The 26,136-nt window shown below is 35.5% G+C and overlaps 2 protein-coding genes across 2 annotated transcripts; both read right to left on the bottom strand.

The window, feature by feature from the left end:
- Window positions 1–2,172: 2,172 nt before the first annotated feature.
- On the bottom strand, window positions 2,173–2,750 carry LOC114518369 (BLOC-1-related complex subunit 6-like). The gene has a single exon (XM_028538352.1). It carries the CDS (start codon window positions 2,748–2,750, stop codon window positions 2,241–2,243), a length of 510 nt encoding a protein of 169 aa, XP_028394153.1. The 3' UTR covers window positions 2,173–2,240.
- Window positions 2,751–3,143: 393 nt separating this feature from the next.
- Window positions 3,144–24,900, bottom strand: LOC114518941 (hemicentin-1-like). The gene is made up of 38 exons (XM_028538988.1): window positions 24,814–24,900; window positions 23,933–24,284; window positions 23,445–23,714; window positions 22,725–23,000; window positions 22,105–22,434; window positions 21,701–21,976; window positions 21,291–21,566; window positions 20,623–20,949; window positions 20,235–20,498; window positions 19,615–19,881; window positions 18,725–19,018; window positions 18,203–18,514; window positions 17,747–18,076; window positions 17,345–17,620; window positions 16,935–17,210; window positions 16,444–16,719; window positions 15,805–16,068; window positions 15,301–15,585; window positions 14,784–15,071; window positions 14,456–14,574; window positions 14,292–14,359; window positions 13,741–13,880; window positions 13,158–13,283; window positions 12,662–12,940; window positions 12,435–12,547; window positions 12,076–12,134; window positions 11,708–11,874; window positions 11,243–11,542; window positions 10,801–10,952; window positions 10,031–10,259; window positions 9,583–9,696; window positions 9,030–9,184; window positions 8,522–8,644; window positions 4,768–4,838; window positions 3,956–3,996; window positions 3,707–3,803; window positions 3,478–3,586; window positions 3,144–3,381 (listed from the first exon to the last, which is right to left on the bottom strand). The coding sequence occupies exons 2-38, from the start codon at window positions 24,267–24,269 to the stop codon at window positions 3,349–3,351; spliced, it is 7,719 nt and encodes a 2,572-aa protein (XP_028394789.1). The 5' UTR covers window positions 24,270–24,284; window positions 24,814–24,900; the 3' UTR covers window positions 3,144–3,348.
- Between the last annotated feature and the right edge of the window lie 1,236 nt (window positions 24,901–26,136).

The following is a 26,136-nucleotide window of genomic DNA, read 5'->3' on the forward strand; positions in this document are numbered from 1 at the left end:
TTGGTAGAGTAAACAAGAGTGTTTCTCTAATGTCGAAGAGTTTGGTAATCAAAAACACGCTGACTGACGGTTTTTAGTATACTGAAGTTTTATTACAGTTTTTATCAGATAATACATATACCAGGTGTGTAAAAAAAAGCGCAACCCTAATAATTCCCAGAGGCCTACGATCTTTTGTTATTGAATAGAAGCGAGCCTATATGAATATTACACTTAATATATTCATTTTAGCAGGAATTCTACTTATTTTATATCAGTATATCCTGCTTTCAAGTCTGTCAATAAGCTATTATTTCTCGTTTCGTTTTTTTTTACACCGGTGAGATTACAATTTAAAAGGGACACTCAACGACGAATCGAGTGTATCCCTTATGAAAATATACAAAGTCAAAGTACTAGCCAGAAGGTAAAATAGCCGGCAACCAGTACAGCATGTTTATTTGTCAAATTATGTCCTTTACGGGCCTTACGGCAAAGAAGATGGTGGAGACGCAGCATTGTGTAATGAGACGTTCACGAGACCCTAGTTTCTTAATTGTCTCTATGGCTTACAAAAATGTTAGGATTCGGGACGGGCAAATCAAGGTAATCTATTACACAAAAGTAAAACAGACAACTGATTATTGCACTGTTATAGAATTCATTGCGTAGTTTTGCGTAGTTTTTTTAACACGAACACAGTTTTATAATCTATCACATTAATGTATACGGAAACCCGAATGAGGCCTACAATAACTCGTTGTACGTTAAAAAATGATATAAGAAATGACAGTATATATGTAACGACCCAAGTGCAATGTATCCCACGACGCGGATATTTATATTCGAACAGAATGCGGAAATAGAATTCCTAGACATATCATACCTGAAGTTGAATTCTCAGACTGGACCAAAAAGGGCACCAAAAGTGAAGAAAAATAAAGAAACTTCCACCACCAGAACAGTTTTTTCCCAATTTTACACATCCCTAAATAAAATAAGGTGAATTAATATTTTATTAGTGCGTCTTCATCTTTTAGCTGTCTTTGAGATTAGTAAACATTGTTTCAGACGCAAGGATAATACGTGTAATATGATACGTTAATCCGATCATATGAAAACTGTCAGGCGACACTTGAATCAGCGATAAAAAAACCCGCCAGCCACTATAGAAAAAAAACAACTAGAACAAGAAAGGCAACTCAGTGGTGCAACGTTTCCCTTGAATTTTTGGAATCATGGAATATACACTGGACGGATGGCGGGGATGTCAACCAGCAGGCTGGGCTAGTGTCATAGGCCGGGCTAGTGTCATAATTTATGTCCAAAAATACGCAGACCAATGAGGAAGATGTCATGGACAACATACGCAATCTAACATGCAAGTCAGACTTCCTGTCATGCATGATCTTATTTTATACCAGAAACCAGAAGTCAAGTATGCAGTTACAGTTATTGCTATTCTGATGTAATAAAGCTTATATCTCACTAGGTAAATCTGTTTGTACAAGCGCATTATGAATACCTTGCAATTTTTGCTATTCAATAACCACAACTTTTCACCTGCAAAAAATTACAAGATGGAAAATACTGAAGGACTTCAATTAGATTTAATATCAGTAAATTAATAATGGTTTGTAGTATCTATAATAATGTAACACTTTTTGGCGGTACATTTGCTGATTTGCAATGGTCACAAAAAGACAGCATGGTAATGATGGTACAGAGGGTGCAGCAAAAAAATTTATGAACAGTGAGTCGATTAGGATCTGGCTGATGTAAAAAACAGAAACATACAAAATGTGCCTGGAATTAGTCGCAACTGTCTAGAGGTTGTGTTTGGTTTCAGGTAAACATGCTATAAATGAAATTTTATGCAATGAGAATCTATGTATGAATAGATTAAATGACTTTGCCTGGCTATTAATACAGCACTTATTTATTTCTCAAGTCACCAAAATGTTATGTGTAGAGAATTTTACCAATTTGCTGCCACCAAGTGATTTTGCAAAAATTATCACAAATTCTAGTGATTTTAACCGTTTTAATAGTGAATTTTGGGACAAAAATCTTAAGTGCTTCATATATTGTACAGTAAATGTTCTTACTAGTACTATGTACAAATGGTACAATGTGAAACTCCAAATTGCATATGTCATATGATACTGACTGATGTTAAATTAAGATGTTAAATAAATTTAAACTGTAGAATAAATTAAATTATTATCAATTATACTGAAGAAAATTAATAAAATTGTCTCCTATTTACACTTCTCTTCAAATTGATCAAGTAGAACAATGATCATTTTAACTTGCTCAGCCATATTATAAAGTGGTTCCATGTTTTTGTTCATTTCTTCACACTTTCCTATTAATTTACCCATAGCTTTTGTTGCATTGTCACTAGCATTTCCAACATTTTTAACACAATCTCGATAACACTCTGCATATTGGACGCTTGTAGTGGAAATGCCGTTCAGATTTCTGGTTATATTGCCCATCATTCGTTGCAAATTTCTGTCTACTTCAGTAGCTTTGTTTTCTAAAATCTTCAAAGCCTCGGTGTCAACAAAAGGTACATCTGTGGACGTACGATGAATTGATTCAGTTTCAACAAAAGCAGCTTCTCTCGAGACAGTTTCTGTTTTAGCTACAAGTTCTTGTGAATGAGGTAATTTCACTAACGATTCATGAGCACACGAAACCTGAAGCTCTGTGTTCCCAAAAAAACTACCCAGTGTTAGTGAATTCTCCCCAGAATCTTCCGCCATGTTGTATTGTTTTACCAAAATATAGTCTATCCAGATAGTTATATAGCCCAGTGTTTGTTGAGTATACTTTTGGAAGATAAGAGGTGAGGCTTGAATGGCTTCAAATAGATTTTATGTAATTATCTTTTCACGAAGCTCCCATTATTCTATATTTTATTGTGAATACAACAATATGGTCGTGGACGAAGAAGTAATTATGAAATAGTGATCTTTAATTCGGGCTGCGACCATTCACTAGCTATATAGAGAGAGATACAAAATAGAAAAAGGTTTTCTGAATTCTGAGCACTCGAGGAATGGAGACCGTAACATTAAAACTCTAACTTCAAAGTAACATGAAAAATATCCAATTTTTCTTGCTTATAAAATGTCAAAGAAGAGTTTTTAGTGTTCTAAATAGCACTGGTAGTCTGGTACTGCTTTTGTATGATGTCGTGACTGGGTCAACTGTTATACTTTTACCATAGTTTTACAGATACACTTAAAATATAGTTAGTCAAAAATTGATATGTATAAATCATATCAATAAACTACTGATTGGAATATGAACGTGGCAAACACAGTAGGCACCACCCGTGGCTGTGGTATCGCTGCTCAGTTACCAATGTTTAGAGGGGACATCAGTGAAAGTCTAAAAATAATATATTTAAAAGGCTATTTGACAAAACATTCATACATTCAGCTATTAAAGATTAATATTGACTTTGCATGCATAGACATAGCGCACCTTATTCAGCTTATTACTCTCAAGGTTCTCTTCCAAGATGTCAACAATTTCAAGGAATGTTGGACGGTGATCTGGGTTGGTTTCCCAACACTGAAGCATCAATTTATACCTAGAAAGGAGAAGATGTTTTCTATGGTTTTATAGCATCTCACATCTATAGGTGTTTATCTGTAGATGGCGTGCATAGCCATAGACAGTGCAATTTTTAAAATGTTAAATATTCACGAACGTTTCATTTGATGATTTTCCGGGTTTAGACAAACGATATCCTTCACGAATTTGGCTAACAAGATCTTCTACTTCAAGTTCTGGGTATGGAACGCAGCCTGGAAAATTGAGGAGAAATAAGTAAATATCATTATTATAACAAATATAAACAGTTCAGTTCACATTACATCAATTTATTTGCACGGCAATGCTAAAATGAGTATCCGAGCGTATAGCATTAGCAAAATATTGCACGATTGCGTATACTTACCACTGGTTTCAATTTCCCATATGACAACAGCGAACGACCACCTTTAAGAATACGAAATAAGTACCTTTACGAGTGATAGGTTGTGTTAATCATAAAGCCTTTTAACGAAAAACTGAGGTGGGAAGAGACGTAGGAGCGACGGGCAGTAGGGTAGCCAGCCTGACGATTTGTCCCGCTATGCTAATATTTTGGTGAACATTGACTGTGAAAACAATGAATTTCTAAAGAAATGAATACTCATAATAACTCGAAATTTACATAGCGGGACAAAATCGTGAGGCTGGCCACGCCACTGATCATAAAGCCAGTGTGATAAATGACTTCTTTTAGGTGCATTTTGCTTTCAGTATCAGCCTCAATGCAGGGTGTCCCAAAAAAGCTAATATTTGAAATTCAAATTAGCCTGGTTAATCCAAATTAACTAAAGCCTGGTTAACACGAGTGAAATCAGCATAAACAGAAATACAAAAGAAATCTTTTCCTCTAGCCTAGGGTCAAAAACGCAAAGCCAAAGGAATTTTCTTTTCAAATGTCTTTTGTTCCACCTTCGCTTATGCTTCGAGTCTTGTGCTTACACTTGTACTTGATGCTTATGTCGATGCTTATGGCGCGCTTAGCTTGAGCTTATTCACTAGTGTAAAGCCTGGTTTCCATATGACGCCGACGTCGGCAAAGTATTATTGTCGGTGATTACTGATGAGTGAAATCTTTTGTCTTTCTGAAATCATTTTCTCCTTGGATGATTACAGACAATGAGTCGGCGACAGGTCGGCGTCATATGGAAACCAGGCTTAAACCAGGCTTTAGCTTACACATCACTTTTTGTTGTGTACAGTCCATCAGTAAGAGATTCTATGGCCAACCATCGAATAGAAGCGTTTTTCTAAAGGAAATAAAAGAAGGTATGCTATCCAATATTTGCAGCTAATATATTCAACAGACACTTTCTAACCTCTCTCTCTACCTGGATGAAATCATTAAAGAAATTTTGATTCGATTAGCTGCGTGTGTTCTTAGACGGCCAAAGAAGTATTCGTGAAGTGATTAACGAAGTAGCCAGAGTATTTAAATATCAGTTATATATAGTAGAATAAGCTGGGCAATCGGTCTATATCAGTCCATATTGTCTTGCCATCTATCTTAAGACCAGTGCAGTATGGTAATCCAAGTTAGATCCCAATGGTAGACTATAATCTCGATGAATCATCCTGAATTCTTCTGTAGCTAAATTTTCATTCCACAACAAGAAACACGGCATGTTTATGGCCATTTTAAAAGCACATTCAATTGTTATATATTCCCAACTTTGATTTAATTTCAAATACATAACTTCGAAGTTTGGGACGGCACTTGTAAAGAAAGTGGACAAACCTACTGCGACCATTCGAATCCTCGCCACAATAAATCGAACCACGCAGGTAACATAAGCTGAACCCAGAGTTTTAGCTAAACTTAACATCAGCACAGGGGGTGCTTTTCAACATCTCTCCGCTCAATGAAGGCTCGTCGAGACAATTAACCAAGACCATTACACACTTATACAAACATTGTGAACACTTGATCTCTTGCTCAGCACACAATGCATGACCAAAACCTGTTCTTTGTTTAAAGGCTGCACCTACTCCTTCAAAAAGGTTGGGACAAATACCCAAGGCTACAATAAACTGGATAACAATCTTAATGATTTGTTGATCTTTCACGCTCCGATCCATTACGGGAACTCGTGTTAAGTCAGTCTCAGACCTTCATTTTTGTAAACTAAGCCGTTCAGTCATTTATATTGACTTTCCTTTCGAGAATGATGACTATTTTGACGTTAAAAACCAACAAGGACTGTTTCAAAACAATAAAATTTCTAAAAGAATATCAAAACACTAAAATTTGTCGTTAAAAACACTTAAAAAACGTTTAGGCGTTTAAATCTTGACATTTCCAAGCGTGTGTCTTATTAGTCGTTTTCTATGCATATACTTGTTAGGGACCGCCCCTCGAGACCAGGAAAAGCTTAAATACGTTAAATTTATCATCGCTCTCAAGGCTTGCCACTGTAGCTGATTCGTCTATGACGCGCTAGGCGTGTGGCATACAGCCCACTCTGTTTCTCACTGAGACGTAACGGTTAGGTGCACATACATCATGGTCTGGGGGCCGTAGTGCATCTCCCCCTTAGGCGACCGTTAAGATGTGAGTTATGGGGGGGAGTTCTTCCTATAGCAACTGTCCTTGCACCTTTCGTAGTTGTAATCTATGCTGGTATATCGCAGCTGGTTGTAATATCACCGGTTAGATTGTGGCATAGAGCTGTATGATCTCTTTTGGGTGTTTTTAGGTTCTTTCCAAAAATTTTTTTTCTTTTCAAAATTTTCTTTTACATAAAGAAACACGGTTATTAAACATATATGGAACGGATATGGGTCGAAAAAAAAATTCTATCGACTAAAAACCACCTTAATTAACCACTGAATACTCTCCCCAGTCTTTTCTGCATGATATAGGAGGCAATGAATTAAACAATAGCAGAGTTCATTCATAAACATCAAACATTTACTGTATTATCGGCATTTTGATCAACCGTACAGCAGTAAAACAGCCACAAAGACATTCAGACAGTCAACTCTGCATTCTCGTTAGTGCCTTCAGCCCGAGAACTGTCGATCAAAAGTCTGGATAAATCACCTGGCTTTCCCTACGAGTTTTCAAATTCATATTTCAAAATATCTGACATTGAAAACAACTCGAGATTTTCTACTAATTGTGGACTTGGTTTATTCATTAATATTCCATGAGATACTTTGAACAAAGACTTCACCATTGTTGGGTATACCAGTGCAGTATGGTAATCCAGGTTATCGAATCACCCTGAATTCTTCTGTAGCTAAATTTTCATTCCACAACAAGCAACACGGCATGTTTATGGCCATTTTAAGAGCACATTCAATTGTTATATATTCCCAACTTTGATTTAATTTCAAATACATAACTTCGAAGTTTGGGACGGCACTTGTAAAGAAAGTGGACAAACCTACTGCGACCATTCGAATCCTCGCCACAATAAATCGAACCACGCAGGTAACATAAGCTGAACCCAGAGTTTTAGCTAAACTTAACATCAGCACAGGGGGTGCTTTTCAACATCTCTCCGCTCAATGAAGGCTCGTCGAGACAATTAACCAAGACCATTACACACTTATACAAACATTTTGGACACTTGATGTCTTGCTCAGCACACAAAGCATCACCAAAACCAGTTCTTTGTTCAAAGGCTGCACCTACTCCTTCAAAAAGGTTGGGACAATTACCCAAGGCTACAATAAACTGGATAACAGTCTTGAGGATTTGTTGATCTTTCACGCTCAGATCCATTACGGGAACTCGTGTACTCGGGAACTTCATTTTTGTAAACTAAGCCGTTCAGTGATTTATATTGAGTTTGCTTTCGAGAATGATGACTATTTTGACGTTAAAAACCAACAAGGATTGTTTCAAAACTTGTTAGGGACCGCCCCTCGAGACCAGGAAAAGCTTAAATACGTTAAATTTATCATCGCTCTCAAGGCTTGCCACTGTAGCTGATTCGTCTATGACGCGCTAGGCGTGTGGCATACAGCCCACTCTGTTTCTCACTGAGACGTAACGGTTAGGTGCACATACATCATGGTCTGGGGGCCGTAGTGCATCTCCCCCTTAGGCGGCCGTTAAGATGTGAGTTATGGGGGGGAGTTCTTCCTATAGCAACTGTCCTTGCACCTTTCGTAGTTGTAATCTATGCTGGTATATCGCAGCTGGTTGTAATATCACCGGTTAGATTGTGGCATAGAGCTGGATGATCTCTTTTGGGTGTTTTTAGGTTCTTTCCAAAAATTTTTTTTCTTTTCAAAATTTTCTTTTACATAAAGAAACACGGTTATTAAACATATATGGAACGGATATGGTTCGAAAAAAAAATTATATCGACTAAAAACCACCTTAATTAACCCCTGAATACTCTCCCCAGTCTTTTCTTAATGATATAGGAGGCAATGAATTAAACAATAGCAGAGTTCATTCATAAACATCAAATGGGTGTTTTTAGGTTCATTCCAAATTTTTTTTTTGGCGTGCTTTCCGAATTTTTCTTTTATATACAAACAAATACTGTTATTAAACATATATGGAACGGATATGGATCGAAAAAAAAATTATATCGACTAAAAACCACCTTAATTAACCCCTGAATACTCTTCCCAGTCTCTGCATGGCTGAGTCTCTGAATTAAACAATACCAGAGATCATTCATAAACATCAAACATTTGTTCTATTAGATCAGCATCTTCATCAACCTTACGGCAGTAAAACAGCGACAAAGACATTCAGACAGTCAACTCTGCATTCTCGTTAGTGCCTTCAGCCCCAAGAACTATCAATCAAAAGTCTGGAAACATTGGTACTAACGGCTGTTCGCATTTATAGGTGCTGCTTTATGGTTTGTGACCTTTTTCCTGGATCCAAATATCATGCATCAGTTTATGTAGTATCATCCGAGCGTTGGTCATTGGGTATGTACAGATTATATTTTATATGGCTAACCTGAGCAATTTTGTGGTACGAGCTTTGTTCATACAATTCATGAGGTAGACCAAAGTTGGTAATTTTCGGGGTGAAATCTTCGGTCAAGAGAATGTTTTTGGCCGCCAGATCATGATGAACAATCTTAAAAACATAAATCAATCAACAATAATTTGTCTTTAAACGTCGTATTTTACATGGCTTATTAAGTCATAAAGAAATGCCTCATTCGGGTGTGCCATGAAACTTTATATTAAGTCATCAGTGCAGATGAACTAAATTAGATATAGTAATAGTAATTTACTAAGTACAGTAAATTAAATATAGTATAGTATACAGGTCAGTGTTACGTTGCATACATAACATACAGTACGTTGCGATTGATAGATTTTCTGGGTTTCATGCACATGGCGCCCACCCAGCACCCGCTGCAAAACCTAGCTTCGTAGTACATCCATCACTGAAGTCACCGGATAGAGCTATTCAAATTTCAAACAACTGTGTTCGTGTATAAGTTTGATTTTCTTACCCCCAGTTTTGAAAGATGTGTCATGCCTTTTGCAATTTCATTGGCTAAATTTATCCCTGTCTTCTTCATAAGCAACTGCTCATTCCTCTTGCTATCGCTAAGATTGTTTTTAAGAGTACCACGAGGGCAAAATTCAAGTACCAAAAGTAAAGGACCTACAAAACAAGAACAGATATATACATCGTAATATAAAGCAAACGTTTTCGAGACCAAGAGCATAGTCTTTTTGCGTCCGGACCGAATGAATAACACATTTGTATGTAATTTCAACAAGTAGATTTAATCACGAAAATGTGGCTTGTGGATCAAAAGCTTCGATTCTGTTTTCATGCTTATAGCTAATAAATTATTTTGAAATTAAGAAGAGAAGGCTTTTTTCTTCCATCCGAAGTGAATCGTCCTGGTGGGGATGTCTAATGTCTAATTTGAAATCACCTTTAAACTCCATTTTCAAATACGAATATTACTGCTGTTGTTTAATTCGAAAGAAAGCAATAGTATATACATATACTAAGTACCGAGAAATATTACATAAAAAGATCTTTTTTCTCACCATTTTCACTTGTGCAAGCACCAATCAAATTCACAATATTTTCATGACTGCTAATCGCAGAAATAATGTTCAATTCATCCAGTAGATCATAGAGAACATCCGTTTTCGTGTTTTCTAAAAAAATCATAGCTACTTTTAGGGGAAGATTTCGGAGTTCTTTCTGTTAAATATATTGATCCGTGTTTAATTCCTATAGTGCCACAGCCCCATAAGTCATACTGAGCTCACAATTCAAAGTTTGAAAAAGTATCTTTCGATGCAGTAAACATTTTCCCAGCTGATACAAAGTAAAATTAGCGCGCTAGCATTCGCTAACATCAGCATTAACACATGCATATATACAATTGTACGTGCAGGAGGTTGGTAAAAAACAGAAAAAACCTGATCAATTCGTGTATTCTGCCAGTTTTTAAAATGATAAAACTTATACACATTTTGATTATTTTACCTTTTACTCTTTTAACTGAGCACGGTTTTCTTTCTTTCTCAAGAGGACTTACGAATGTTCCTTGTACAACGTGGTAGCCAAAATCTCCGGAAGTTAATATTTTATTAGATGTTTCAATCCATGTTCTTGGAAGCTCCTTCCATGCTGGAGTTATCGAAGTGTTTTCAAATGCTACGTTCATGTAAATGTTCTCACTTTGATTTAAGCTTTCTTTCATTTGAAAAGATGCCTGCATGTAAAGAGTAAATCACATCAGAGAATCACCATACTGAAATTTACAACTAGGATAAACTGAATTTAAAACTAGGATAGGAATATTCAGCAGTACAAAATCTGAAAAGGTTAGTTACACGCAAAAAGCGTTACAACTTTTCCTACTTTTCAACATTTCGGAACCAAACGAACCTACACGATCTAACTTATTTCGGGATGCTCCGTCCAGCTGCAAGTACATATAGAGCCGATGGTCTTTCCTTGTCCAGTTTTAGTTTAATAGAGGGATGGTTCTTGATTTTCATTGAAACATATGCAATACCATGCATGCAACCAGCTTTTTTATTCAGCTATCTTGCATTAATAATTTTCTTGTATGATTGCATGGCGACTTTAGTAATTATAATAACTTGTAGGTACACCACGTAAGTATTAAATACTGCAAAGCTTTCGGTCCGTTGTTTCGTTTCGGACCGAAAGCTTTGCAGTATTTAATACTTACGTGGTGTACCTACAAGTTATTATAATTATCTTGCATTAATTAGAAAATAACTTACTTTCCCATCGGTTTTGTCCCGATCGGATTTTCCATTTAAAAGTTTCCAAGCATGACTATGTAAAACACGTCTTACAACAAAGATAATCGCCACCAGAAGTACAACACCAGCAACACCGATTATAGGACCAACATAGTGCCACGGTGAGACAACTAAAATAATCGCACGATATTGGTGAAACCTAATTCATTTCATGATAATATAATTCACTATGATATTGATACGATAATATATAATATATGACTTTATTATATGAACATGCATGCATTTACACCAAAAATCGTATTAAAACACACGTAAATTCCATATTTCCGCGCAACCGTATAATATTCTCTCTATATATTCTATACATTATAATTATGATAAAGGTTTATGTGCTATTCTTCGCTAATTATCTATATCAAATATCTAAATTTATTTATACCAAATACTTGAACTGTACCTTCCACTTTTTTAGTTTTAATCTCTATTCTGCTGCTTTCTTTACCAAGACCATACGCGTTCTCAGCAATTATTATTATAATATAGAACGTATCACTCTCCAGGTTATCCAATTGAGTATTGGTTAATTGTTCAGCATTGATAGTGTTATTAGACCAGATCTTCGAACCATACTTTAAATAAGTGATGTAATATTTCTCGATAGAAAACATCTCATGAAGTTCCGGAGGTTCCCAGTAAATATGAACCCTTGTTTCTTTAACATCGGAAGATGTAACGTTGGCTGGTGGAGGAGGTGGCACTAGAATGGCATTGAGAATAGTCAGAGCAATGTCTTAGTTATTTCTGCATGCCAATTTTAGTTATGATTTATCATAACTTTCAAATGAAAACGACGTAATTTGTAAACCGGAACGCATTGATAATTTAGGGATCATAAAGCAATATATAGTTTATATATTATTACCTTTAAGTTTTATTGCATCGGGGACAACTTGTATGTTACCAATACGACCTGTCTTTAATTGCTTGTTAATTTTACGGCCAATCTTTACTGCAACAACATCGTTTGATTCTTTTGATGGTTTTAGAACTTTGACAATGACTCGAAATATTACCTTGACACTTCCGTTGCTGAAGAAAGATAAATATGAATGAAAAATGAAAAAAATGAAGACGCGTTTATCCAATTTTTTAAAATTAATAAATTTTTGCACGTTAAGTAAACTTAGTGAACTATTACAGTAAAATCGTTGACCCTGCAACAGTTAATAACTTGTCTCGACTTAAAATTGAAACGTGACAGTAAACATCTATATACATCTGAGTGCTTACACGAATCCAAGAATTTCTATGTCTTCAAACCCAGGTGTGTTGTTGAAGAAATTATAAAGCTGAAAATAATTATCATACATATATATAATTAAAAACTAACAATATATTCCTTTAAACTAACCAAATTAGTTATACAGATGCAGAATTTCGACTACGAATCATCTTTTTATATAATGGAGCGATGTGAAATCTTAAGCCAGAATAGATTGTGCTCGCTTTAATTTTATATATTTTTACTTAACATAAAGAAATTATACTAGCTATATACTATAGGAAACCTATATAATTATAGAGTAAATGTGATCTAGGTATAAAGTTAACTCGGCTGTGCTGTTACTGATTCGGCCGGATTGTTATACCTCAACATAAACGTCTTCCTCTAATTCTTTATAAGCAGGAGAAGACTTATTCTTAAGTTCTTCTTTGAATGTCTTGTTAGAAAGCTTTATCTCCACATCGATATCAACAATGACTATATGCAGAATGAAAAAGAGCAATTTGAACGTATAATGATTAGAAAAAAATCCTAAAGAGTAATTTGTAATATGGAGTCATGGAAGTCATGGACATGCGTATCCAAGTTTACCTGGTTTGATTGTTACGGTTGTTGTGTAAGAGTCATGACCAAGCTCGTTCGACGCATAACATAAATATGTTCCTGAATCCTCTAAACCCGCATTTGAAATGGAATAATTTCCATCATACTTGTTCCGTGTCTTTTTTACTTCTGTGAACTTCCCATCGCGATCAGCACGTTTCCAAGAAATGGTGGGATCAGGATTGGCGAACACCGTGCAAACAAGGGTGACGTTTGTTTCAACAAACTGGGTAATATTTGATGACTTTGATCTAATTTGTGGAGGACCTGTAAAACAATATGTGCTTTCAATTATGGATGAAAAACGGTTTAATCGGGCTCTTTAAAAAACTGATAACTTGATAAACGGTGCAATTGATGCTGCCTAAATATGCAAGAAATTCAACTAACATGTCGCAGGGTTGACAGTCGACAACAATTTTTGAAATTCCACTGATAGGTACATGTATACGGACAAAAATTTCATATTTTTTGTCTGCAGTACCTTGACACTTTTCTCCGTCACCAAAGAATCCCTCGAAGCAGTTACAAATATAAGTTCCAGGAACATTTTCACAATGTGCGTATTCATGGCAGGTATTGGAACCTGAATTCCCACATTCATCAAAATCTACAACAGTAATATATCAATGCAATGCATATATACATAACAATTTCAGATGCATGCTTTTGGAATAAAGCTAGAAGCTATTTTTCAAGTTGTTTTTATGCACCCAGTATAAATATTTTATCCTATCGAATGAGAAGCACGTGCGCCGAACCCTGAGAGCTGTTTGGACAGTAGCATTGCGTCGTGTCGATCGAATTCTCGTCATGCACGGCATCTTTGTTTGTCGTTATGAAATGCTTTTTAATTTTTGAAGATTTGGTATATTTATTCATGCAGTTCTCCGCATTAAAAATCGCCACTGTCATTTATTAACTTCAAAATCAGTAAAATGAAAACAGCACTGAAAATGAAAACACAAGGCATCTAAAAATTTCGATGACGAAGTGTGGAATTGGACATAGGAGTAATAAATACAGAACTGTTAAACTATATTTTGTGCTCTTTACTACAACTGTACCTTCTTCTCTCGTATATGATTTGTCAAATTTGTACCCTGCGATTGCGTCGGCTTTGTTTAACTCGCTTACAAGTTTGGATGGATCTTCCTTAAATTGACTGCTCAATGAGACAACAATCGCCGCTATTACACTTCCCTTTCTAAAAGAAGAATAAAAGTATGTGCATTAAATCCCCGTTTACACTATATAGCTACAGTCAATTTATTACTAAACACAGTCCGTCTATAATTGGTAATCGTAGACCAAGTTTTATTATAGTGCTTATAATTATATAGCTATATAGGTTATATATAATATAATACTAAGGCCGAGCAAAGATGAAATTGGCATGGGTACCCATCTTAGCCGTATCATGCCAAATTGCCAATAAATCAGAGCTTAAGTTTTTATTTGAAATGAGGAGTTAGATAAATGGTTGGATTCATACTACTTATATCAAAGCAAGGAAAACGCAAAAGTTGCCAGTGTACACTATAAACGTATCTTCAGTTTTTCACTTTACACGTCACTTCTAAACTTGAATAAATAACATAGTAATTGGCGTACTTACTCAAATCTAGACACACTTGAACTTATGTAATCAAAGCGAATTGCGGACTTTTCAAATATATCATTCAGCTGAAACACACAACAATCGTTTTCGCAAATTAGAACTATATAAAGAGGAACTATAGGCTATATAAAAGTCATGCTAAAAGCTATTCCACTCCTTACTGAAATTTTCAGTTCATATTTCAGCTTCTTCCGCTCACTAGAAGTTTCATCCAACAATGTGTTTGAAAATTTATAATCTGTCAATCGTATCTGCAGCTGGTATTTCATATTGTTCTTATCTGTAATACGAGCGAATTAATTTTTTTAGCAAATATGTCTAATATAAACTAATTACTTGAGTTTTTTCCCCTCATTCTGCATGAGCTTTGTCTCCAATTCTATATCTCATAATTATATGCATGCCTGCGCTATCACAATTGTGATAGGAAACAGTAAAATGGGAAGTGTAAAATTTAAATAAAAAATAGATTTTCTATTCAAAACCTACTTTCTTTGGTATTCACTGAAGTCACGGCACTTTTTTTGAAACGCCCAAAAACTGTAATTCCAGTGATGTTGACAATATATGCTGTTTTAGGACGTAGACCAGAGATAATTGCACTGTTTGTTTTAGTTATTTGTGTTTTTTCCAAGATATGATCCACAGAAAACACATTTACTTTAAAGGATACTTCCTCTCCATTCCAAAACGTCTTGGAGATAGGATGCCATGAAAGCCTGATTCCTGTTGCACTTGTTTCCGGGTCTCCTTTCAAAACGACGGGTCCAGAAGGAACTTATAAAATAGATAATATTATTATAGTTTAAGCATGCAATACTACGCAAATTATAATGCATTAATTTTATTGTTGTCTGGAAAGAGAAGTGGCTATGTGGAAAACCAAATTTAAAAATAAGCACTACGGGGTTAAATATTTCAAAATAATATATCGACTGAAGGGAATCTGCCTGCATGCTCCAATATAGAAAACAACATGTTGAGAAAGGCGAAACTATACACTTACTGCCGATTATTAGGGAGAAGGGCGTAGAGAAGCGTGATGCTGCACCAATAGTTGCTTTGCACTGGTATTTTCCTGTGTCATTTTGTCTTGCTGTAAAAAGTATCGTATAACGCACTCTCGACATAAGCGGCCATTTATAAAACGAAATTCCATCCTTAACTAGTTCCATCATCTGAATGTCATGAATAGACTGAATGGGCGTCACTCCTTGACATGTGAGATAAACTATTGTCCCCACAAGGATATATTTGGGTGAATATGTCGAAATTTCAACAATGGGAATATCTAAAAGCAATAGACGTTTTAGTGGCTACAAGATCACCTGACGTTCAGTTGCGTGTGAAACAATAATAACCATGCAAGCATTATAGTTTGCGCGGCGGCAAAGAAAACAAAAATCAGGATGAAACAAGATAAACAAAATTTAAGGGACGATACAAAAACGTTTTAGATGTTGAAATTGAAATGTTGTCCTGAATGAAAAAAAACTCCTATTATTTAAACCTTTTATCGCAACAAAGACTGTATGCCCAACACTGCCGGCGTAGTTGTTCGCGACACATTTGTATTCCCCATTATCATTCATCGTTGCATTGAAAACATTCAACTGGTTTTTCTCCAGTAATATTCGAGAATTTTGCTCAAGTGGTTGACCATTGAAGTACCAGGTGAACGAAGGATAAGGATTCCCGTCTCCTTGACAACTCAGGCTGATGTTTTCTCCTCGATAAGGATTTTCATCACCAGTTACATGAAAAGCATTTAAATCTGAAATTATAATGGAATCTATAAGTAGTGAAATAAACTACTCTTAGGTCTAAATAGTAAATCTGAAGTAAGGTACCTGCAAAGGCTGCTTTCTTAACTTTATATATGAATGAATATACATTGTTCATGCAATTACCAGTTTAGTTAGAAATATATCCGTTCAAGATATCTCCTGGCTTTTAAGATCAAACTCGAAATTTGGGCAATAGCTCGGACTTCTTTTAAGCATGCATGTATGTCAATTCAGGCATATTTATTAAGGCGAATTAAAAACAACTGACAGAGTTGATACCGGTGATTTAAATGATCGTTCAATTCATGCATCACAAAAGGAGCAAGTTGATTATATTTCATTATGATATAATAAATACTTACACCATACGTCTAGCTTAACTGTCCTGGATAACCTGACCCAATTAGACGTTCTTATTTCGCAGCTGTAGTTTCCGATGGTATGTCTCGAGGCTTTGATGACTAAACTCCCATTTGGCAACAAACTGTAGGGAGTTCCTGATTCGTTGTAATAGATTGGCAGGCTATTTTTTAACCAAAATGGCCGCAAGGTACAGCCACCACAATTGCAAAACAGAATAATAGTATTGTTTTCAAAAACATTTGGACTGTTCGGCGTCACATGTAGGAAAGCTGGGACTATATATAAAGAAGGGGTTAACATGAATAGGATTGAAATAACATGGTCACAACTAATGCTTGATATCATCAAAGTTACCAGAAGCCTATTTAGCTTTTGTTCGCGGTGTCAGGTTAATTATGGGTTTGCTTACACGTCGTAAAAATATAAGCCATAAAGAATTCTCTTATACTATTACGCATATTGTGTTAAATGAACGAACGTGCAAACATACCTTCGACATTGACAGTAACATTTCTTTGGACGGTCGCATATTTATTTCTCGCCTCACAAAAATACGTTCCTTGTTCTCGGAGAGTCACATTTACAATTGTCAGTGATTGGTCATCATTTGACAGGATGAACTTCGGAGGTATCAAAGGATTTGTGAAGTTGGCTTTTGACCATGCGATGTTTGGTCGTGGATCACCTGATACGTTGCATGTTAAAATTACGCTGTCATCTAGTTGATGAACTTTAGTTTCTGATATGCTCAGTATTCTCGTTGCGACTAGAAACAGACAACACGAAGAATTGGCAACAGAATTTAGTGCTTTTTTCATACCGGGTAATATCATCATCAGGTTCACCCAAAAATAAAACATAAAAATTGACACTGAAAACTCAGTCAACGACTCAACGTACCATGGACGGTGAGGAAGGCATTTGACTTTTCACTTGAACCTGCTTCATTTTTAGCAAAACATGAATAACGTCCTTCGTATTCTGCGTTATTTTGAACAGAATATAAGAGTAAGCTGCCATTGGACAAGAAAGTGCTGCGGTTGGTAGAGACAGGTTGGTTCTTAAACAACCAGGATGTTTGAGGAAATGGTCGACCATCAACTTCGCAGTCAAAACGTACGTTACGATCTTGCAAAGATGTTTTATTTCTCGGTGGAGTCAAAATAATAGGGTAGACTAAAAATGTTAAAATGTGATTAGAAATCATATTTAACTGAAATCAAACAAAATATATCCATGCATGTATATGTTGGCAACTATAATTCGGCGACTTTATATATAAAACAGAGCCGTAAAACTTACATATAACTCTCACGATCTTCGAGTCAGTTTTTGAATCTTTTCCTATAGAAACTTCACATGTGTAATTTCCAGAATCGTCAAACGTGCTCCCAGCTTGGTTAAAATACAGTATACTGCTGACATTTTCTAGAGCTTGGTTATTCGTTGATCTTCGCTGATACATGCCATACTTTATTGATAATTTTGGATCCTCAGGGATAACTGTGTTGTTGAATTTCCAGGTTGCTTTAGTATTGGGATAACCATAACCAAGACAAGTTATACTACGGTTCTTTTGTCCATGTCTAAGCTTCACTAAGTTGCCATCGATGATGTACGCTATAGGCAGTACTGAAATAAAAAGAAAATATAATTGATAGGGATAATAAAAGAAAAACTGAGGTAAACGTAAACGTTAAAGCAAGTTATTGGAACAAACACTTGGTAACTAAATAGAAATAAAGAAATGTAAGTTACCTAATACAACAAGTGAAACGTGGTCGATGTCTGTTCCAGCATCATTTCTTAGAAAGCAGCTGTAATTTGCAGAATCATTTCGCGTAAGATTTTTAATCTCGAGATAACTAAACCAAGAAATTAGATTTGAAATATTTCTCTGTGGAAAACTAATACTGTAGCGCGAGTTGTTTCTAGTCAATTGTTCTTTATTTTTCATCCATGATACTTGAGGTCGAGGGAAACCATAAACTGTGCAGGTAAACAAGACAGGTTTTTCAATCTTCACACGTTTGGTGTTTGGAGTAACCGTGATCGTTGCAACAGGACGAACTAAAAGATAACAAATTATTGTGAATGTGACCATTTAGATATGTATTTTGATGCAATTTAACCCCTCACTTCTAGTTGTGACTTGCTAGAGAGAAGTGAGCTCCCAGCTGAATTCATTCTTTAGTTACTTCGAATAGGTTCCTGTTCGTCATAAATTTGATCAGTTAATGGTTAATAGAAAATATATATCTTATCTTTCTGTTCTCCTACCGTAAACAACCAAAACTGATGTTGTTCTATCCCCATCTTTTCTGTTTCTCAATTCACAGGAATATTCTCCTCTGTCAGCATAACTTAGATTACTTATTTTTAACCATGATTTTATGGTGTTATACGGTCCATCATCATTAATCACGAGATTCCTTGAAGAGTTCAATATTGACCGATTATTTTTCCTCCAGATAACACGAGGGATAGGAATTCCGCTACCACCGCACGAAAATATTGCACGTTCAGTCTCATTGTGAGTTTGATTCACAGGAGAATTAGATATTTTGGGTCGTGCTATAAAGCAAAAAAATAATATTAGTTGGAAGACAGGCGTCTAACCCAGCATTTTGAATTAGATTTCTATATAACAGCTTAATTATAAATTTTACCAAAGTCTCGTTTCGATCATAGTGAAAAAAATTAAAAGGTGAGAGCCTTTTGTTGTCGTCGAAAGCTATCTCTTGTCGGCCTATGTTTGTTTTTATTTTCTCCCATTTTTAAAATTTTTCTTTCTGACAACTACTACTTATGATTACTGATTATTTAACTTGTCGCCTGTAATTATAAAATGGCTTTCAAGGGTTTTTTGCCGATGTCAGCAGTAGTGATGCATAAACGCGCTATGGGAAAGAAATTTTCCCAACACACTTCGTATAAATGGCAACGGTACTCATTCAATGGAACAGGTTTTCCCCATTTTTCTTACCATTTTGATGACCTCGCTGGGTGAATTATATATAAAATTCGTACAAAAAAAAGAGACTGCATGTATTAAGTATTAACCAAGTACTCTCTGTACTTGTAATGGCTTTACAATTTTGAATATACTTGTTTTCCCTCATTACTTCATGAAGCAAAATATTTAGAGGGATACACGCAGAAAAACTTACCAAAGACAGTAATATTCGCTTTTGTTGTCTTATTTCCTTCAATATTTGAAACCATACATGTATATATTCCTTCATTATCGATCGTAACTGGATTGATGTATAGAGAACTTTTTGTATTATTTTTGGCAGCATTTGAGATTGACTTTTCGCCATTGAAAAACCAAGAGTATGTCAATTCGGGGTCACCATAAGCGCTACAGTTGAGCACATATGAAGTACCATTTTCAATGTCATCGTCTTTTAGGTCTTGCAGTATTTGTGGTCGAACTATAAATAAACAGAGGAAATAGTGAAATTACAACACCATTACACGATCCCGCCCTCGAAATTACCGCACACACAAATTCGGCTAAGCTTATTGAAAAATTAAATGTGGATTTTAAACGACAAGTATAGTAACCATTCTTCCATCAGAATTTTTCAAAGTTTTTTTGTAAAATTTTAAAACAGTTGAATATCTATCTAGACGATACAGATATCGTAAGACGAAAGTCTGAAATAAGCCTCCGTACAGATATCAGTACAAGTATATAATGTCAAAAATATACGCATTTTAAAACCCAGAATAGAATCTTATTTGCGAACTAAAAGGCTAACTACAAAACAATTTTTGTACTTACCATGGACAATCAATTTAATTTTCTTTTTCACAGGGCTTCCTCTATTATGAGCAGAACATTCATACATTCCCTCGTCTTTATTAGTTACATTCTTTAACGTTAAAACACTTGTTCCTAAAACACTGGGTACCAGTGTCGTGTTCCTTCCTCTCCAGGTTACAGTGGGTTTTGGAACACCAATCGCTGTGCAGTTAAATGTGACGTTTGTACCCTGCAAAACTGTGCTTGTGTTTGGGGATTTAGTAATAGAAACACTGGGTACCACTAAAACAAAAAACAGAGAGGCGATTAACTTAGATGATGCATAGGTTAGTTATCAACTCTAATTAAGACATCAAATACAAATAATAAACAATAAACATGACTTAAATTATACGTCAACACTTACGAATTATTTCAACATCTTTAAGATCTTTCTGACTATCCTTCAATTTTGTTACATTGCAAGTGTAGTTTCCAAACTGAGCGTGACTCGCGTCTGGTTTGACATAAAGAATCGCTGAGATCCACCCAAGAAATTTACTTGGTTCAGTGTTACCAATACGCTGGTAAACACCCGGGGTCACTGATCTGTTTGTAGTTACCATTCTTTCATCTCTGAACCATGTGACAACTGGCGTAGGATATCCTCTACCTTCGCAACGGACGATTACTTGCTCTTTAATACTCGTAAAATATATGACTGATGAAACATTTACAATTGCTTCAGGACGGACTAAAAGAAAGAAAAAGGAAAACAAAAGAAATGGAGCATTCTTCGCAGCAGAAAGTACACTTTATAATTATAGAAAATACAAATACAGATAGTGATAAAAAAGAACACGTAAAAAGAACACGTAATAATTCCGTACTAAACATCACTTTCTCAGTCAACTTCTTAAAATCTTAAAAGTTTTTGTTGAATCTCTTGATAGCCTATTTATTGCTCACGGTGTCAGGTTAACTGTAGAGTTGTTTACATATCGTAAAAATATATGGTATAAAGAATTCTCTTATACTAATCATAGCAATATAAGCATGCATATTGCGATTAAATGAATGAACGTGTAAACGTACCTTCGACATTGACAGCAACATTTCTTTTAACGGTCGCATATTTATTTCTCGCCTCACAAAAATACGTTCCTTGTTCTCGCAGCGTCACATTTACAATTGTCAGTGATTGGTCATCATTTGACAGAATGAACTTCGGAGGTCTTAAAGGATTTGTGAAGTTGGCTTTTGACCATGCGATATTTGGTCGTGGATCACCTGATACGTTGCATGTTAAAATTACGCTGTCATTTAGTTGATGAACTTTAGTTTCTGATATGCTCAGTATTCTCGTTGGAACTAGAAACAGACAACACGAAGAATTCGCAACAGAATTTAGTGTTTTTTTCACACCGGGTAATATCATCATCAGGTTGACCCAAAAATAAAACAAAAAAATTAATACTGAAAACTCAGTCAACGACTCAACGTACCATGGACTGTGAGGAAGGCATTTGACTTTTCACTTGAACCTGCTTCATTTTTAGCAAAACATGAATAACTTCCTTCGTATTCTGCGTTATTTTGAACAGAATATAAGAGCAAGCTGCCATTGGACAAGAAAGTGCTGTGGTTGGTAGAGACAGTTTGGTTCTTGAACAACCAGGATGTTTGAGGAAATGGTCGACCATCAACTTCGCAGTCAAAACGTACGTTACGATCTTGCAAAGATGTTTTATTGCTCGGTGGAGTCAAAATAATAGGGTAGACTAAAAATGTTAATATGTGAATATAGAAATCATATATTAAGCTGAAATCAGACAAAAATATATCCATGTATATGTTGGTAACTAATTCGGCGACTTTATATAAAACAGAGAAACTATGTAAAACTTACATATAACTCTCACAATCTTCACGTCAGTTTTAGAATCTTTTCGTATAGAAACTTCACATGAGTAATTTCCAGAATCGTCAAACGTGCTCCCAGCTTGGTTAAAATACAGTATACTGCTGACATTTTCTAGAGCTTGGTTATTCGTTGATCTTCGCTGATACATGCCATTTCTTTTTGATAATTTGGGATCCTCAGGGATAACTGTGTTGTTGAATTTCCAGGTTGCTCTAGTATTGGGATAACCATAACCAAGACAAGTTATATTACGGTTCTTTTGTCCTTGTTTAAGCTTCACTAAGTTGCCATCGATGATGTACGCTATAGGCAGTACTGAAATGAAGATACATATATAACATACTTTAAAACTAAAATGGAAACAAAGCAGAGAAGCTGAGGCGTAAGAATTAACCAAACGCGCGATCTGCATGCGTTGCGACGCTGCGAACGCTGCGTCTTACAAAACATTTTGACTTGAGACATGCAAAGGGAATCACATATATTCATATATAGAACAAATATATTAACCAGGATTTATATAATATATCTTGCATGTTCATCTTGTTATTAATATTAATATTATGTTAAATAACAGATGCACAACTACATAACTAATAGCTTACCTTTAAAGTCTAGTGTTAAACTTTTATTTGTGTAAGATAAACTGTTCCTTGCATGGCAATAATATTTCCCAGTATTATTTAGTACAGCTCTCGTAATAATAAGAGTTTTGCTATCATTCGAGATCTGAACATTGTTGCGGAGATGTGTCTTATTAATACCATTTACCGTCCACCAAATCCGGGCCGAGGGATTCGCCAAAATTTCGCACTTTAACACAATGTTGCTGTATAATTCCGCGGTAAGGCTTGAATTCAGGTGAATAATTCTGGGCTTTACTAAGAGTGAAGAGAGATATTAATGAAATATAAACTGATGGAATGATGCTCTTGTTTCATTATAATTCGTCCGTGGCAAAAGTCGACCGAATATAAACGAAAGGGCTATAAAATTATGACATTCATAATTGTCCAATCTGACCAATGAATCTGCATGATCGGCGATATATAAAAATCGCATGCAGCCGCGTACAAGACCAAACCGCCGCCCGCCTAAATATTTAAGGCCAAAACCATGCATCTACAGCTTGTATGAATATAGACTAGGTCTGATTGGATTATAGATCTGCAAAAAGTTTCTCTGATCTTTGAAAAAGTTTCTATTACTGTAGGAGGCCTCAGTAATAACGCTCCTTCTCGTTCTAAATAATACATGTAGTTTAATAGTTCTAACTATATTTATTGACTATATACCGTATGAAATTAAAATAAAACAAGACTCACCCAAAATTTCTACAGTTGCATTTGTTGAAACATTTCCTGCTTTGCTGGATGCTCTACATATCACTGTGAAATAATAGTTACCAGTACTCGTCACATCTCTTAGTTCCAAGACATTTTCATTGATAATCTTCTTTCCAAATTTGATATTTTTTCTGACAATACTCCAGAAAAATGAAGGTTTGGGTGGACCTTTAGCATCACACACAAGAGTGATATTTCCACTTTCATTCATTTTCGTATCGCTTAGATGTGTTGTTATGCGTGGAGGAACTAAAATTTTAAAAACAAGACTGATACATTAAGACTGATACATTAAGACTGATACATTAGGACTGATACAGAGGAGACGCTAAGGGAATTCGCCCCAATTTTGTTCTTTTTTTTTGACCCCCAATTGACCCGCATTCATTTTAACCTGGTGCCGCCGCTGTTTCTAATAATGTTAATGTTACCATCAAATCAATTTGAATTTATATAATGTAACTCACATTGTATTTCCACACTTTTACTCAATGGTTGATTACTTTCATTGACATTTAAAACTTCACATGTGTATATTCCACGATCTTCTTCCTTGACTCCATTTGTTCTTAAAAACAACGTACTTGTAACTTCTAAATAAGCTTTTGTTTTCTCATCCCATCCTGAATTCGTAATTATCTGGTAAACAGAGTCACCAGCAACTGTCGTGATATTTTCTCGTGAAGGAATTAATGTACCGTTCTTTTTCCAAACTACGTGCGGTGTCGGGTAACTTTTTCCTCTGCATGAGATGGTGAAATTTTTGACATTCTCTTTGACTATTCTTAGGCTCGGTCCGTCCATATATATGAGGTCCAACTATGAAAATAACAAAATTTAAGAGTACAATGACAAAACAGCTATGTTAGCTAACCATATTGCATTCTAGGGATGTTCATTATCTTCTCATTTTTACTTGGTCGCAAGCGACAGGCAACCCCACAGAGTACTTACTCCTATTATGGTATGCCTTATAAATTACAAACATAGTTATTACAGTACTACATAACTCATAGGCAAGAAATTGAGCAGAATACAGACGATACAAGTCACTACAACAATTATTAAAATTAAACTATACAAATAATGACTTAACAACACAGTTTAACACTAGACTTGATAATGAACGACACAGATGACATTTAATACATACTGTTTTAAAAGTTTGAGGAGTGTCTACGTCATATATATGTTCGGTTAGGTGTCTATAAAGTAGGTGTATTCTCAGTAGGTGTATTCCGTATATAGCGCTTTGTACGAGAAATTCTGAAGTACAGAATAATTACTTCTTTTAAAATTATGTTTTTTGGAAAGAAGGACAATATTTTATGTTAAAAATCCAACTCACACAATGTCAGAATCGATATTTCACTGAATTTGCTGATAGCGATTTCACTCTCAGCCGCAATGCTAACATTATAAAATGTATACTCGGTGAGATTTTGCAGATCATAGGTGTAGTTCTTTCTTTGTGTTTCAGAAGCAACATTAAATGTCATCGTTTGATTATCATTTACAACACGAATGACGTATCTTTTTAGTCGACTTTCCAAATAATCATCCGCCTCTCTCCAGGTCACTACCGCTGACCGTGATTTGATGTTGATGACTGACGCATTTCCTGGAGAATCTGGAAGAACTGAAATAAAAGATTAACGCTTTATTGAAATGTAATGTCTTCTTCGTATAGTTTGTGTTCTTCAGGTTACTTCTCTTAAAAACATTTCAATGTATCTCAATCAGAGATCTCGCATGAGCGGAAAAATACAGTAGTTAAGGAATTTATGGCATGTTCTTTCATAACAACATAAATACTCACCAGAAGTATATACAAAATCGGAAGGCCTATAGAATTCCTAATTTCTTTTTGTCAGGTGAAACAGAACTAGCTAGACAGAACTCACCTATGGTCGGTGTAATGATAACAGGAATATTTCCTTGTGATGAAGTAGTTGCACCTGGATAACTCGCAGAGCAACTGTAGACTGACTTACAGAGCAATCTTCGGAAATTATTTCTGCTTCCTGTACAGTTGAAGTTATCAACAATGTCTTTGTCACTTTTATACGTAATAACTATCTGAGTTGTTGCAATTACGGAGATCGAAAGTTCTTGAGGGATTTTTATCTTTATATTTTCAAAATTAGATCCATTGATAATTTTACCATCTCTAATCCACGCAACTTCCAATCCTGCTTGTCCCTGGATTTGACAGTCTAAAGCAATGTTTGCATTCATAATCCTGCTCAGTGACTTTGCTCCACTTCTTTTTTTTATTGCTGGCATCGCCACGTCTAAAAACAATAGTTTTCTATGAATTTTAGTGTTCTGTGTTCCGTATTCCAAGAATTGGTGCCAAAGATCCGAAGTATATACCACAAAACAGTTATTTTTATTTATATTTCGCTCAACATCACTAATAGGTTACACAGTTAAACAAACCACACTGAAAACCCAATAACGGACCCACTTTACATTCACATGCAATGAATCAAACCAAACAACTACCAGAAGCAACCGTAGAATCGCATCATCATTGTGGAAATAAACCTTTTTGCCCCAGTTTACACCGACTACAGTCTTCCTGTATGAAACACTCCCAAACTTTATATCACTACTTAAGAAGCAAAATCCTCAACCGAAAGCTAACCCAAACGAAAAAGTGCAAGAA

Source organism: Dendronephthya gigantea, unplaced genomic scaffold (genome assembly GCF_004324835.1).
Source record: "Dendronephthya gigantea isolate DGI-Jeju-01 unplaced genomic scaffold, DenGig_1.0 000000F, whole genome shotgun sequence".
NCBI lineage: Eukaryota > Metazoa > Cnidaria > Anthozoa > Malacalcyonacea > Nephtheidae > Dendronephthya > Dendronephthya gigantea.

Bases quoted from the DNA above. Each gene is read 5' to 3' on its own strand.
- LOC114518369 (XM_028538352.1), bottom strand. From the start codon at position 2,750: ATGGCGGAAGATTCTGGGGAGAATTCACTAACACTGGGTAGTTTTTTT.
- LOC114518941 (XM_028538988.1), bottom strand. From the start codon at position 24,269: ATGGACGGACCGAGCCTAAGAATAGTCAAAGAGAATGTCAAAAATTTC. The intron at 23,715-23,932 runs GTGAGTTACATT...TTAAAATTTTAG, and splicing joins TAAAAGTGTGGAAATACAAT to TTCCTCCACGCATAACAACA. The intron at 3,587-3,706 runs GTTCGTGAATAT...TCTCCTTTCTAG, and splicing joins GGAAAATCATCAAATGAAAC to GTATAAATTGATGCTTCAGT.